This window comes from Corvus moneduloides, chromosome 6 (genome assembly GCF_009650955.1).
Source record: "Corvus moneduloides isolate bCorMon1 chromosome 6, bCorMon1.pri, whole genome shotgun sequence".
Lineage (NCBI taxonomy): Eukaryota > Metazoa > Chordata > Aves > Passeriformes > Corvidae > Corvus > Corvus moneduloides.
Window position 1 is genome coordinate 14258773 of NC_045481.1, and position 15407 is coordinate 14274179.

Genomic DNA, 15407 nt, shown 5'->3' on the forward strand with positions numbered 1-15407 from the left:
TCCTTTCTTCCTATTGCCACTTCCTGCCTTGATGAAGCTTGCTGGATATCCTACAGCAAGGTCTGATGCCTCCTTTAGTTCCCCAGAAGCCTTTGGACAGGAGTTTGGGGCCACACCACACAGCTCTGTGAGACAGGATGGCCAAGCTCAGCTGAGGAGAGAACTGGCAGAGAGCAGTGACACAAGGGCTTGTGGTACAAGGGCTTCTGAGCTCATGTTTGAAGAAAATGAGACATTTTATTTGGCTCCCAGGTGTGTTGAGGCACTTCTTGGACTTTGAGAGCTGGTAAATGCATTTCTGCAGAAATAGCCACAGTGTTCTTTCCATGCCATATATTCAATAGAGACGGTTTCCCAAGGCTACCAATCCAAGCAGATTTGTAAATTGCAAGAAATTACTCGTGTCAGAGTATCACTGGAGGTAATAATTAAATAACTGCAATTCCACACTTCTAACTACTCTCAAGTAAACTGAGAACAAAATGAAAAATCACACACCATTATCAATTTGAAGAACTTTATCCAAAACCACAATTTCCATCTGATATTAACAAAACTTGTCATTTTTACCATAGTAAAGGAATGAACCAGTACTAAGTACACACACAGTGAAAGCAGTCAATAACTGGAAAAGAACATAACAGGAGCTTAAAAGAAGCCATATCTCTCAATAAAACTTACTAATTACAGTAAAATTGGAGAAAGCAGAGGGCATTTCAAAGTTGTCTTCCTCTTTACAGATTGAACTCCACAATTCAAGAACGACTACAACAGTAAAGGTTTTTCTAGAAACCAACCCATGTATTACAAAAACAATACACAGAATCCCTGCCAACCTGATAGTGTACAAAACAGGGTAGCAGAGAGAAAGCACAAGAGAATTAAATTGCCCAGGATTATTAAGAAAAAGTAACAGTGCATACTAAAGGGCTCCTGTAAAGCTGCTTTACATGAACTGAAGATGTAATTTCCATATGACTGTGACTTTGTGCGAAGCACAGATGCTTTCAGAAGAGTCATTATTTAGCTTATCTTTGGGAAAAAACTCCCAAATAATTAGGCAGTATTTGAGATAACTGAAAAACAAATGTAACAGACTACCTCACAAAGCCAACTACCAGATTTATTTACATAGGCTTCACATTTCACTGAGACTTTGTACTCCACTCCTTCTAAACTTCTCAACTTCAGAACTGGAAGAAGACTTAGAGAAAAAATATTTCTCAGGTTAGGTACTCATACTAGGAAAAAATAGTGCAACTATTTGCTATATTATATATCCTTCCAACATATCTATCAAAATATTTTGACTTGGTTTTATTACCTTCTCATTTAAAAAAATACAGCATTCTGCTTTCTTTCTTGCTTTTGTTTACGAAATTACAGACATCTTTACATTTAAAATAAAGCCCCAGCAACCCACAGCTAGTCCTGCAAACTGATCCAGTGGAGCAGATGTCAGAAGTATAGAAGTGTTATTAATGCAGTTGACTCCAGGTGGAGGCAAAGGTCCCTCTGGATAGAGCAGCGTGCAGGCTCAGGAACTTTGATCATCCTTATGAAGGCAGCAACTGAGAGTAGTTTTAGGCCTAGACCTGAAACAGTTCAATCTTATTTGTTCATTAGTGGGAGTGAACTCCTCAGGAAATGCGGTATCACCGTAATGGCTGCAGTTCAGGAAGCTCCCAGAACACAAGGCTGCATAGCTCCCTCAGTTCTGGCAAAAGAATGCACTTTCTTCTGGTCACAATGAGATTTCTAAATGCTCAATCTGGCTATTGCAGCTTGGCTGTGCATCCGAGAACTGCAGGTGTGCCTGGATTTGAAACGGCTTAGCACATTGTGGCTGTTTTCTTTATTGAATAGGCTGCTCTTTAATGGCCCTGACCTCACAGTAAATCACATGGAGCTTTTCTATTCTCCTTAGGGCCCACTCCCACTGCCCTCACTTACCCCAAGAGCATTACCACTGACTGCTAAAAAAAAAAAGGACTTTGGGTTGGGAAAAGCTCAGTAAATGCTGGCTGCAGAACAATGCAGTGTATTTATAAAACCCGAATATTTGAAAGGTAACTTCACATTGTATGGATACTGACAACACAGTTATCAAGCTTCATGGCCAAGTCTTGCTCTTCAGCTTAGGGGAAACACTTTGTGGTTTGCTAAGGCAGATAATGATTAAGATTTTCACCCAAGAAGAGATCTTGTGTCACTGTTTTTTGCCCTCACTGTGCAATGTCCTTACTGATCACTAACCTTACCCTCAGAGGTCAATCAAGGAGCTGGCTAACAAGGCCTGAAGAACACTGCTGGCTTCCAAATGCTCATATGCTCTGATACCAGGGAATGAAAAGAATACAGACAAGACAAGGGGAGGAATAAAATGAAGGTATAGAGACAATGTGATGGTAACAGTGAGTTTAAAGAGATGGATGTGAGTTCATATCAGGGTAATATGGGGGGGAATGAGGAATGATACAACATAAAGGATTGGGCAGTGGCTTTGGAGACATTCTGTGATTCTCTAGCTTGTTTCTGTTCTCAGCATCTTTAAAGTCTGGATAATAGTAAGATCTCCTTTGAGACCTACTGGCAAAAAACCTGAAGATTAAAATGAGACAATGCTACTGTACAGATGATACTTGACTCATTAGCATTCCATGCTTAAGAAAATAGGGAGGTTTTTGCTTTTGCAGGAAGACTAAGTAGAGCTTTGAGAGGTAAATCTTATATGCATTCTACCAACACAGGAAGCTTTTTGAGTATTTTCCATAACCAAAAATAGTAGCCTGGGAAAGACAGAATGGGTGGCACAATGGTCCCAAGACTTCCCAAAGAGGAGACTATTTGTGCTCACACAAAAGGGCACTTGCCTTGCTACCAACAGCTCAAGTCTGCCTATGTCACTCAGGAAAACCTGCCTTCAGAGACACGTCCTTGTGATGATTGTGACACGTTTGTGTTATCAGGGTTTCGTTTCCAGTTCCTGGCTGTGTTGGTGTAATTTCCAAACCAGCAAAAGTAGATCTGGTCATGTTGTTTCAGTGTAAATGCTCTGGGAAGGGTCACAATGAGATAAAATTGTCATGCATTTTGTTCTGCAAAGGCAAATATTCCCCTGGAATCGCTTAAGTAGGTAATTGGACAATTTCCTCCTTCTTTGTGCCTGAAGGACCCCAAACTAAAATGGGACATGGCTGGTCCATAGCTATTAGGAGCTCCCTACGTTTCCAGAGAATAGTGGCAACTTCATTTTCCTTGTCTTGAGCTGGAAAGACAAGGTAAAAGGTGAAGATGGGCTGTATGAGAAAACACAAAAAGTTAGTGTCAGATTAAGGGCAGTAGGAGCCTTCAAGGCTCAGGATGCCTTGACTGCTTTAGGATGTTCTCAGATGAGGGGTAAAGGGCTAAATACACATTAAGTCACCCCTATTTTGACCTTATGGTGACTGAACAATGTGCCAGTAACAATATAGCTAACAGAATATTGATCTCTGCCCCTTCTGTGAATGGAACCAATGTGCTTGTTTCCCTGAGGTGAGGAGGGACATGCTGTACCTGGTGGTTTAGGTCACTTACACCCAGCTCTGGCTGTGTGTCCAGGAAGCCAGCAGGGCTCAGAGGGACACAGCAGCAATTAATGAACTGCTCAGCTCTGCCTGTCAGAACCCTCATGTCTGACATTATCACCGGGGACCTCACTGCCCTTTCCTTCCTGCGCATTAACCACATGAAATCCAATTCTCCAGAGCTCTGAATGTTTCAACAGCACAGACACATTTTGATCTGGGATTCTGATCTTTAGTCTGTTTATCTCAAATGGAAATCACCCTTAAAAAGAGCAATTTTCCAGATTCTACTCTGTGATTAGCCACAGGAAACTCAGTCAAATTACACTGGATAAATGGACAGTGCTACATGAAATTAATAACTCTCAGCAGCCTGTAGAGAAATGTGAAGAGGATATTAACAACTGGAATTGCTTGGGAATAGCAAAACGAAAGCTTTTAATAATAGACAAAATACATAACAACCCACAGACTACAGACTCCTGTTTTCATTTGGTCCCAGACACAAAGGTGTATTTTTTCCTTTATTTTCAAATGGGTTTGCAGGGTAAGACTATAATGGCTGGCTGCTTCAATCCACTCTTGATTTGGGGTTGGTTATTACAGGCTGCTCAGCAACTGGGTGGGATGCTGACTGCCCTCAGCATTGGAAGTGAGGATTTTGGAGCGGGGATCTCATTACTTCTGAGATATATATGATCTCCTTTGCCCACTGAAAAGACTAAATACATTGTTTGTAGCAGATGAGTCTCTCTGCTACTATTGCATCAGTTTCAAAATTAGTTTTTCAGTTTTGCAAGTGTGTTGACACAGAAATGCACGGTATTAATGCTGCGGGCAAGCCCAGACTCCTACTTGCAGATAAAAATACAACAGGAATAGCTGTGTGGGCTTGCCCATTCAGTTCTCCTTTCTAATGTGCCGTTGCACCCACCTGAATAATTGTTCAGCCTTTAGTCTCTCTGCTGTAGTGGCTGCACAGCTGCTGTGTTGAGCTGCTGGCTGCTTTGGAAAAAAAGAATTCTTTAGAGGGAGTTTGATTATTTGGTATGTTGCCATAGATCCCTAGAGGCCTTGGCTAAAAGAGAATCATTAGGGCACCTCAGTTTGTCTTCCTGCTTCCCATGGCTCATTGATAACTTTGCAGGGCAAAGTTGCTTCTTGTGTTTGTATGATGATGTTGCAAACAGAGCTGGAGGTTAAACACCTCTAGAGGCAGAGCATGTATAAAATGGTTTGCTTTGCCTACCACAGAATGAATTCCAATCAGGATTTTCTAACTGCTGTCTGTGCTAGACATTTTTAATTGAAGCACTGATGTTCTACAAGAGGAATCCTTTCTCAGGCTGATACACAAAGTGCTCAGCAAAGCACAGAACCCTCTTCTTTTACAGAAAGGCTTCAGAAAACAGCTCTGGGGAATGTGTTTGGGCTTCCTCATCACTCCTCAGTGAGTGACAGCAATTATCCAGCTGCCTGGCTCCAAAGAAAGGAGAAGCTACAGTGCTCCAAGCCAAGCTGTGTTGACAGTTCAAGAGGCAACATATTTCACAGGACCATACCTGTGAAACATCAGCCACTTCTCCATTCCCCTCTGTGGCTTCTCTGAGCTTAATGATGGATTAGTCCCCTTTTTCAATGGTTTAATTTAAACTTTCCCTAACCTCCCAGAAGAGAGACGTGGTTGTAGTGGATGAAGCCAGAACACAACATCCAGAAACATAGCGTGCATATTGTCACTATCAAAGTAGATCAGAACTTGAACCAGCTCTGGCCACTGCAATTTAGGGATCTTCAATACACGTGACAATATTCCACACAGACCCTCACAAGCAGTATCCTTGTACCTGCATCCTAAAACTAACTTTTTCTCCTGACAGAGAAGCTGTACAGTTAGTGGGCAATTTAACTGTGAGGCAGGAAATGCCTGCACTTGCTGCTTGCAGCCAGCTGGCCATGTCACCCTGTCAAGCCAATTACTTAAATTAAAGTTTTGTCCAGCCCTTCTTGACAACACAGCCTCTAACGATGAAAATATGTATGATGATGATCTGGAGGCAGGAGGTAGAACTCATTGTTTTCCAACACTCCTGCTACTACTATCAATTCCACACGAAAGTAGGGCATTTTCTTTAGGAAAAGCAACACAAAAAGTGTCACTTGGTTTCATTAGTAGAATAGTGGTTCTTTGCTGCTCCCACTCTGATGCTTTTCTTCAAGGTTAATGAGTTTAGTCCAGTGCTCTGGGAGAGAGATGCAAACATTGCTAATTGCACTAAGATTAATATTCTAGGCAATACAAGCGAAGAACTCCACTGGCAAATACATTAGGCAGCAGAATAATCCCACTGGGCAAGTACCATTGTGTCAAACTGGTTTTAGTCATGGTGGAAACGTTTTGCTCTTTATGCAAAAACGCTTGCAGGATCTGGCCTAACTAGACAGCCTGCAGGAACAATGAAGAGAAGCCCACGAGCAACTGATACAATTACAAAGGCAACAGAATATCAGAAAATGGTTGGAGACAGTATATTACATTAAACAATATTTTCATGGTCCTGCATGTTCACAACTTCTCCTGCTCAAATCTGCTTTGGAAACTTCTCTGCAGCTTTCCAACAGCTTCCTTTCTGCTTAGCAAGAATAAGCAAAAACAGACAGGGTACACCATTCAAGCTCCCCTGCTTTTCATTGTCCTCTGGCTATGAAGGAATTAATAACTATTTTAGGAAATGAAAATCATAATTTTTCTATCATTCTTAAGACTACAGCTATTTTATTAGACAGAATTACCTTTCTTTCCCTCTGATCTTCCAGAACTGGGTTTCTCAAACTTTTTTCCCAGTACAGGTCTTGTCTGTCCTCAACCATCTTCACAAAATCTTTCCTCCAGAAGGGGAAATAACAACAAACACAGAAGCTCATAATTGTTTTTCTCAGTCTCAAAATAACCGAATTTCTTTTCTCTCCACTGCTAGCTCTGTTTGCATCTTTCCTAGCTTTAAAGGACAGTTCATAGAGAGGGAAAAAGTACACACAGTGACTGCTGAGTGGTTATAAATACTCATTTGGGGCATGCTGCTTTGACTCAAGTAACTGTCCACCAGCCCTACAGGAAAATGGGTTTAAAGAGAAAAGAGGAAAATCCAAACCTCTCTATACACTCAGCAGCTCTTAGCCCAGCCTCAAGCTCAGTGGCAGGCAAGTGTCAAAAATAGTCTCTGCAGACAAGGCTTTCTGGAAGTAGGGTAGTAGCTATATGAGACAGAAAGCCTAGACAGTATATGCAGACATAGAAGAAGAATTTGTCTGCTGCTCTCAAAGTGCATACATTTTATGTATTTACGTTTAATTTTTAAGGGGGAAGAGGAAGATTTCCATTTCTTTTTTTCTTTTCTCAAGATTTTATAATCTCTCAAGCAAAGAAGGCTACAGCTTGTGTTGAAAAGATACAGCTCTTGAAAATGAACTGCCCATGAAAAAAATGCAGTAAAAATGTTGCCTCTCAGTGGAACAAATCCAAAGCATAATCAGAATCATTACCTAAATCCAGCTATAAAAAAATCACTTCCAGGACTCCCACCCAGAGATATATTAATACTGAGATATAAGTACTTGCACATCTGACAGTTACTACTTTTCTTGTGTAGTTCCTATCCCAGGACATATGTGACTCTTGAATTCACCCCCTCATGAGCACAGAAGTGCCCAACCTTTCTTTCCGTTTTATCTTTCTCATACACATATTCACTATTAATTAGGCTTCACAATTTCCCCATCATTCTTTCAATACATTAATAACCTTATGAAAGTACAAAGCTGCTGTAAGAAATTTGGATTGCAGTCAAATGAGATGAAAAGTGTGGTATTAGGCTTTTGTTTCCTGGAAGGGACACATATACAAACCACAGCAATCCAGTACCTCTAGACAGAAATAGGACCTTGTGCTGCTGCTCTGTTCATCATTTCCTCCTCTGAAATGCAGAGGGTCTGCAGAGCAGCAATAGCTATGCCTCCTCCCAAACAGCAGACAGGTTCAGCATCACTTTATTGATTATCAGCTCCAGTAACTGTTACTGGAAGGCAAGTAATAGACAGCCTGCATCTGCCCGTCATGGCTCTAAGACTCAGGATTTTGAACACAGCCCAGGAGTCTATGGCCATGCTGAAGACTCACACATGATGAACTTGGACTTCATCAGAACCAAGCCAATGCCAACCACTTGGTCCATCTAGGAAATTAAGATGTCCAAAAAACATGACCTGGAACAATTCCATACAACATTATACCACAGTAAAAAATGCACAAAAAAACCAAAAGAGCTGACACACTGCAGAAGAGCTGCTAGAAAAATCTACAGTAGAAAATAAGCACTTTCTATATAAATATCTCTCTGTATTTACTATACCCAAGTTGATCTCTCTTTTATTACATTTCTATACAAAACTGGTATTGGCTCTGCTCTCAAATAAAGCTCTCACCTCCACACAACTTGCATCCAAACTTTCTGCCATCAAGACTTAACATGATTAACTTGCATTTCATTCCAATGACCGTGGCAGCACTTAATCAACAAAGTCTCTACTATATGTATTTATATAGCTATACATGTATATATACACACATACATACATACATACACATGACAAATACTGTTGAAGTTTTCCTTTCTTCCAGTGTTTGTAGTGACAGTCATCCTAGAAGGTGAAGGCATACACCACTCCCACAACCACAATATTTCCAATTGTTGCTATTATTGCAATCCATAACAATATGGCATCATTTGAAGAACGGGATGTCTCTTCTGGTGGATTCTGCATGGAAGAGGCTGCATGGACGTTGGCTGATGAGTTAAACAGGGAGTACTCTGTACTAAAGTCCTCGTTGGGTGAGTCCATAAAGGCTCCTCCCATAACAGGAAGCTGTGAAGAAAAACATGGCAAAATCAGACTGAAAGCTATTATCTGCTTTTGCATTGTCCCAAAGTCATTATTAAAGACTAACCATTAAGTAACTTGCAAAATTACGGAGATTTCGTGTACATGGTGCTAACCTGTCAGGAATACCACAGGCTATAAAATTTCTCCCATTTCTGTTAGAATCAGTATTGTTGCAGAAAACCTATATATAATACATGCAATATACAGAAGAGCTAGCATGCAGGCTTCAAGTCAGCCTAAGTAATCATATGCATTTAGAAGAGATACACATATACACAAAGCACTCACATACCAGAATGTGAGTTTATAGCAATAGGATTGTTTTGTGACTACCAGCAAAGCTATCATGTCACTGCAAGACATTGCACACACACAGTGAGGATCTGATGCAGAGAATTTGTTCTCCTTTTATGTATCACTCAGAACTACACTTCATGTAGAGATCATGTAGAAAGTTTTTTATGGTAAAAGAGGTAAAGTGTAGTCAGTGCACTAACTTCACTTGCAAAGCATACCACTGCAACAATCCAGGATACAGTGGAAAACTTCAAAACTTTGAAAGGCTCCATCACAATGCAGTAAATTCTAACAGTTTCTAGCAGTGGCTGATTTCTAACAGTTCTTCCACACCAGACTTCTCCTACTGGGAAGGACAAAGTCACTTTGGTGCTCTTAGTGGATTTCTCAATGGTATTGGGAAATGTTCTGGGTAAGACAGCAGTTACTCAATACAATATGGAAAAGATAAAGGAAGAAGAAACTGTTTAACATTGTCCTTTTACACGTTCCAATTGTCTTCCCAACTTCATCCTAGATCACAACACATATTCTTCATGGTTCAAGAACTATTTTACCTCTACACACTGGTAGTCAAATCATCCTTCTGCAAATGAATGGATTCCTCATTCAGGCAAGAGAAGGATACCTACTGCCGTATAAAGACCATTTACTACTAAAAAAGGTTCATGCAAAAGCTTTTTGCTTCTGTCCTTGTCTCTTGTATGTTTGGGAATGCAGAGCTGGGAGAGTCTCCCCTGACTCACTGAGTGCAGGCTCCAAGTCTCACGTAAGTATATGACATTGTTTCAGAAAAAGCTGCAGAACATCTACTTCCCAAATCTATAAATGCTCAGGACACACATTTCTTAATATCCTGTAAAAGAGCATGAGCAGTGTGGGTATGGTAAAGCCCCAAGTCTCTGCAGAACTCTGTAACTAAACTCTGTGAGGATTGTAGTAGGTTGATAGACCAAACCCACGGATTTATTGGATTAAAAAAACCCCCAGAGTCATATGTCTAAATCTCTCTGCCAGCTTGTCCAGAATGAAAAAATTCAATCAAGGCATCGATGATTGGTTTGATCTTAAGCAATGAGTAAAACCTAGACATCAGTGCATCCTACCTACATTCCCCTTTCAGATCTGGTAGGAGTCCAGGGCTTCAGGGAAAGCTGAAAAAAAGTCTGGGAATGTTGTCCTTAAGAAATACCCTTGCTGCAACACCAGCCAACCTTTCCTTCCTCACAGTGGTTTCCACACTGCTGCTGGCATCCTCCAACCTTTAGACACAATCTCCTGTTTTACACCCTGTCAGTAAGTGCATTTGGGGTTTTGGTACTATTTTTCACCTTTCTCAACAGGGCTCTCTTCTACTCTAACTTCAACACTACTGCCAAAGCCACCATGGCCTATGAATAACAGAGGAACAAGCCTTGCCTTCATTCAGCCATATCACAGAATACATATCACAGAATACCCTCAGCCCTAAGCTCCCCTGTCAAATACTAACTGGGCTGAAAAATCATCTCTTTTAACACTCTGTCCTTCATCTCCTGCATCACGTTTTGATTCTCTGAGTAACCTCTCCCTTTGGAACCAAGCTACACCCATTCCAGCTGTGTGCAGCTGTGCTATGGAGGCTGCTGAACTGGACAGTATGTGAGGATAAACCATCTCTCCTCTCCACACTGGATGTAATCTACAGACTACACCAAAGACTTTAAGAAGTCTGAGAACGAAGTAATTTTTTCTGCTTGCCATGCATAACGTTTTACAGAGATATAAAATTCAGGCTCTTTTTCAAAGCTGACTGCTGAACAAATTTCATTTGTACTAGAAAATATCATGTCACATTCAAAATTAAACAGAGAATGATGAAAGACCACAGTGGATATGTCATGCTACCTAATCCACATTAAATAAAATTATCTTTGATATCAAATATGATTAGACAAAAGCAGTTTACAAGAAACCAAGCAGGAAATTGCAAAACTAAAGTTCGATACGTTCTCCCTTCATCAAAGATTTTTGCTGGCAGTTTCAACACAGTGTGGTTTAAAAGAGAGCAAAAGCTTCCATTTTGAAAGCCCAGATTGATGTTTTAAATCCAATTCCACCAGCCTTTTTTATGTCTTAGGATTTGATAAGGAAAACATTTCTCAGTTTAATCAAAATTTCTTTTTATGTAGAGATTGCCATAAAAGGCAGGTCTGACTTCAAACAGAAGTGTATTTATGCAGCGATGATGCCATTTAACAGCTACGGAGACTCTAATTAAAGATCTCTGCAGCAAGTGACAGGAATACATTTACCATACATTACCAGAAAAATGCTCAACCAGAGGTGCTTGCCTCCTTAGCAAACCATTTAAGGCTCTCAGCATTTAGGATAGTCAATTCTGCAAAATCTTTCAACTGAACAATCATCCCAAGTACAGAGGTACACACACATGTGCATGTGCCCAATATAGTGGGAGGTCATAAGCACTGTTCTGGTGGTTGATACCTGGGGTTTGGGCCACACATTCTGTGCTCTCAATGAGTTATTTGAAATGACAAGCTTCCACCCTGTTAGATCCCCTGGTGCTGTCACAAAGGCAGGGAGCGTCCATGTAGCAGCACAGCTACACAGCACACTGTAAATGATGTCAAATCTAAATCTCCTTGTACTGTCTAAGGCTCAAACAAGCTGTCTGCACCATCTGAGGGGAACACATGGTGAAACAGCTCTGAAATCTGAATCTCTGAAAGGCTTAAGGTGACCTGATGTAAAGCACTGACATTCAGCACCTGGCACAGGCTCTTTCTGTAAGACTGACTCCCAGTTTTTCTGTTTGTAGGTCAGTAGCACTTCACCACAGATCTGGAAATAAACCTTCCTGCCAATTTCCCATTTGCAGAAATCATCTTTTGCTAAATGTGCATTCCCCCTTCTCACTGCTACAGCGGCCTCACATAAGAGCACGAGGAATGGCCATATGGTGTCCCACAGAAAGTCCATCTCCCTTGTGTGTTAGCTCCAACAGTGGCCATAAATAGATGCTTAGGAGAGTAACAGCACAACAGGAGAAACATGTCTGATACTACCCCTTAATAACTCACAGCCTCTGACTGTTTTCAGCTTAGGAAGTTCTTAAGCCAGATACTATTGCTATGGATTTAATAACTTGCAAAGAATTTTGCTACCATGAACTTGTCCAGCCTCTATCTGAGCTCATCTGAAGCTGAGCATCCTTCTCAGTCTGGGCTCTTGGTGCCACTTAATAGTCAGGGCTGCCTAGTGATTAGAGTCATGTAAATCATCCTTGGGAGATATGCCATCTCACCACGGGAGGGAGGGAAGCATGGATGATTAGTATCAATGGCAATCTATCTTTTTGGTAGATTAAATTCAGTGAAATGAATCTCTACCACAGTCTTGATGTCTTCGTTCTCCCAAAAGGTACAGTATCTTCCCTCTGCAGTCTTATTTGAGATTTTACATTAAAGGCTGTGAGACCTCCAGACCTGACACTAATGGGAGTTGTGAAGTGCCTGTAATTAACAGTAGGCTAATGACAGAAACCTGCAGTGCTCTCTGTGACTGCTCTTTTTTTCTGCCTGTGGCTTTACAAAGCAAATATATGCCAATTTACATCATCCAAAACCTTCACCTATGTCACTGCCATTACAGTGACCTGCAGTCTGTTTTAGCCTCAGAGGGTATTTATAGTCCAGGCAAGGCTGCCACTCTCCCCAAGAGCACTGGGCGAGGAGGCCAGGGCAAAGGGTTAACTGGGAAATATGACAGCGAGGGACATGACAGGAGCAGATGGCGAGGGGTAATGCTGTAGCACAGTTTGGAAATGAAACTCCTTTCCTAGTGACTGTGTCGACATTGTTAAGTAGCATTAATAGTACATCGCTTGCTAAATGGCTTCTGGGACTGGCAAAGAAAGAATTGAAACCATTAAACAGCAATAGGCAGAAAACCAAACAGCAAAATGTCAAGTGGTAATGAGAACACCCACTGTGCTGGATACCTCCCACTGGCATGCTTTGGGGTCACGAGGAGAGCAGGCTCTTGAACAGTTCTGTGATACACTTTCTAGTTAGCAGAAAAATCCTATTTTATAACCAAAGTGATTCGTAGGAATGAAAAACAGCGTGTCAGGTACCAGTCACTGATACTGTAAGTATGACAGCATTCTTAGGCAGCATCACATAAAATCCATGCCTTAGCAATAACACTGCTCCATTTCTTTGAGAATCAGGTGTCTGACATTTTTTTCATAGTCAGCTAGAGAATTGTGACACTCAGCAGCTGCTACCTTATTGGGAACCCAGGTTTGGCACAGATATTTGAAAGCATAGCTGAATCTTCTAGTAAGAAACAAAGAAACCTCAGCAGCAGCTTTAGCAGCTCTGCTGTATCTTTGCCCTGGTCTCACCAAGCATCACTCTAAGAATGGGATGCTGAGAAGTGAAATGTCACCACAGCTCAGGCATTGTTCTGTAAAATCCATGTTTTTACTTCCAAATATCTAACTTCCCAGTGTTTCTTTTTTGTTAAATTTTTAAATAGCATATTTTTACATGATGGTATAATTTGAATACATAAAGTGAAATTATTATTTCCTTCTGCCCTGGTAGCATGTGATCACTGCAGTATTTGTGTCTGAAAACATTTCACCTGCAGTCACAAAATAATCTGACACAGTTGCCAAAGGCAGTTGCAATATATAGGTTCACAAATCCATCATAGCATCTTAATTCTTAAGCTCTTTTTAAAGAAATATTCTTTACTAAACAGATACCCCACATGACCAGTATTTTCCCCACACTAATTCTCTTGTGTCTCACAAAAACATGCATATATATATTCTCCTTATCTAAAGCATGCATTGTAAATGAAGATGTCTATTGGCTACTATTAATTTACAGGTAATATCTGGAGAACCAAGTTCTGTTCACTGTTTGCCAGAATATCACCCTACTGCTTACAATGCAAAGAGTGGGTGCACACTGACAATCAGGACACTTGTTCTATGTTCACTGCAAGTGGATTAGCTTGAATGCATTGAACTCACACCCAAAATTAACCACCACCTAAGGCAATCCTCTTTAATTTAATTAAATACATCTAATTCTGAAGAGGAAGAATCCATGTAAATGTTTTATGCAGTTAGCTTCAAATTCTCATTTTAATTAATTCAGATTCCTGCTTCACCCTGAAATAAGTCTTAGGTTGACAAGCTTAGAAAAACAGCTGCTTATTTTCAAAATATAGTTGTCAAAATGTTCACCCTACCAGTGGCAATGGAAAATTTTCACTCTAACATGGAGACATCAGGATTTCACCTGTTATTTTAATCTTGTCTAAAACTTTCCATTTTAACAATCTCTGCTTTTCTTCCAATCCATTATATTCCTAGGACCTGTGCATTACTTCCTCCACTGCTTTCCTGATCCATGCCAGGCTAGATACAATGTCTTTGTCCTTTTAGATGATAGCACTGTTCAAAGTTGTACCGTATCAGCAGTGTCTCAGATGCCAGAGGTTCGAGCCTAGCTGTTGAACCACATACACTGAGTTACCTTCATCAATAGGTGTCTAAACATTCAGGAAGGAACAACCCATCTAAGATGCTGCAGCAAACACTTCAATTCTGAATTTGCTCTTGGCTGTAGAAACCAGTTTCCCCTAACTAAGGTATTCCCACAAGAACTGGGCTCAGCTGGATTGTTGGCCCGAAGCTACCACTTTTATGAGCACAGGTCCTGTGCAGGCTGGAGCACCTCTCTGTGGAAAGTTCCCCTGCTGAATCAGCTGCAAAAAACAGTGTAGATAACTGGCATGAAGGTAAGTGAAAGTTTCATTCTCATATTTCTGCATAGGTAGCATCCAAGATACCCTAATGATAATAAACATGCTGTGATTCCACTCCTGCAATTTACATCTGCCTAGTGCCTCCTTGAAATAGCTTTTCTTACTTCAAAGACCCCACTGCTCTTAAACTGTTATTCTCAACCAACTGCTGTTGGATTTCATCTTCCAAGTGTGTAAGTCTGAGAACAAATAAAAGCCTTTTTAATAAAAAAAGCTTACAGTAGCTGATAAGTCTCAAAAGGATACAGAGAAGTTTCTCATTTCACCTATGGTCCTAAAAATTTCTCCTCTCTTTCCAGCTAATGCCAGCAATGACGCATCAAGGAAAAGAGTAAGTTATGTCAGCACTGAGCGGAAATTCAAATTTCTGTGAAGAAGCCACAACTCTAAGTCACACATAATTTATATTGTGAATCTGTATACCTTACATTGGAGGGAGTGGTGAATATAACAAAAGCGTGCAGGGCAATCCAGCAGACTGTGCTTTAAACTGTCTGAATGCCCATGGAACAACGATTAAAGCAGCACTAGCTGACCTTCTGTAACTAATCCAACTGATGTTAACATCCTATTTTGGACACCACACTGGGAGAGAAGATGTCTGGCCCCCATGTACAGTTACAACTTTCATGCTTCCAGGAGAACATGAATATAAAATGAAAATATAAATAGAGGGACCCAGAAAGACAAGCATTTATCAAAATTGAAAATCTCAGTGGGAGGCTATAAAACTAACCATCAATGTTATCA

General features: G+C 40.7%; 1 protein-coding gene across 2 annotated transcripts in view; it reads right to left on the reverse strand.

Annotated features, from left to right (window-relative positions):
- Window positions 1-500: 500 nt before the first annotated feature.
- The window catches only part of C6H14orf132 (chromosome 6 C14orf132 homolog), a 41222-nt gene continuing 26315 nt past the window's right edge, over window positions 501-15407 (reverse strand). For both annotated transcript variants that reach the window (XM_032110989.1, XM_032110988.1), the window contains exon 2: window positions 501-8492. In XM_032110989.1, coding sequence (XP_031966880.1) covers window positions 8268-8492 — 225 coding nt within the window. In that variant the 3' untranslated portion in view covers window positions 501-8267. The remainder of the gene's footprint in view (window positions 8493-15407) is intronic.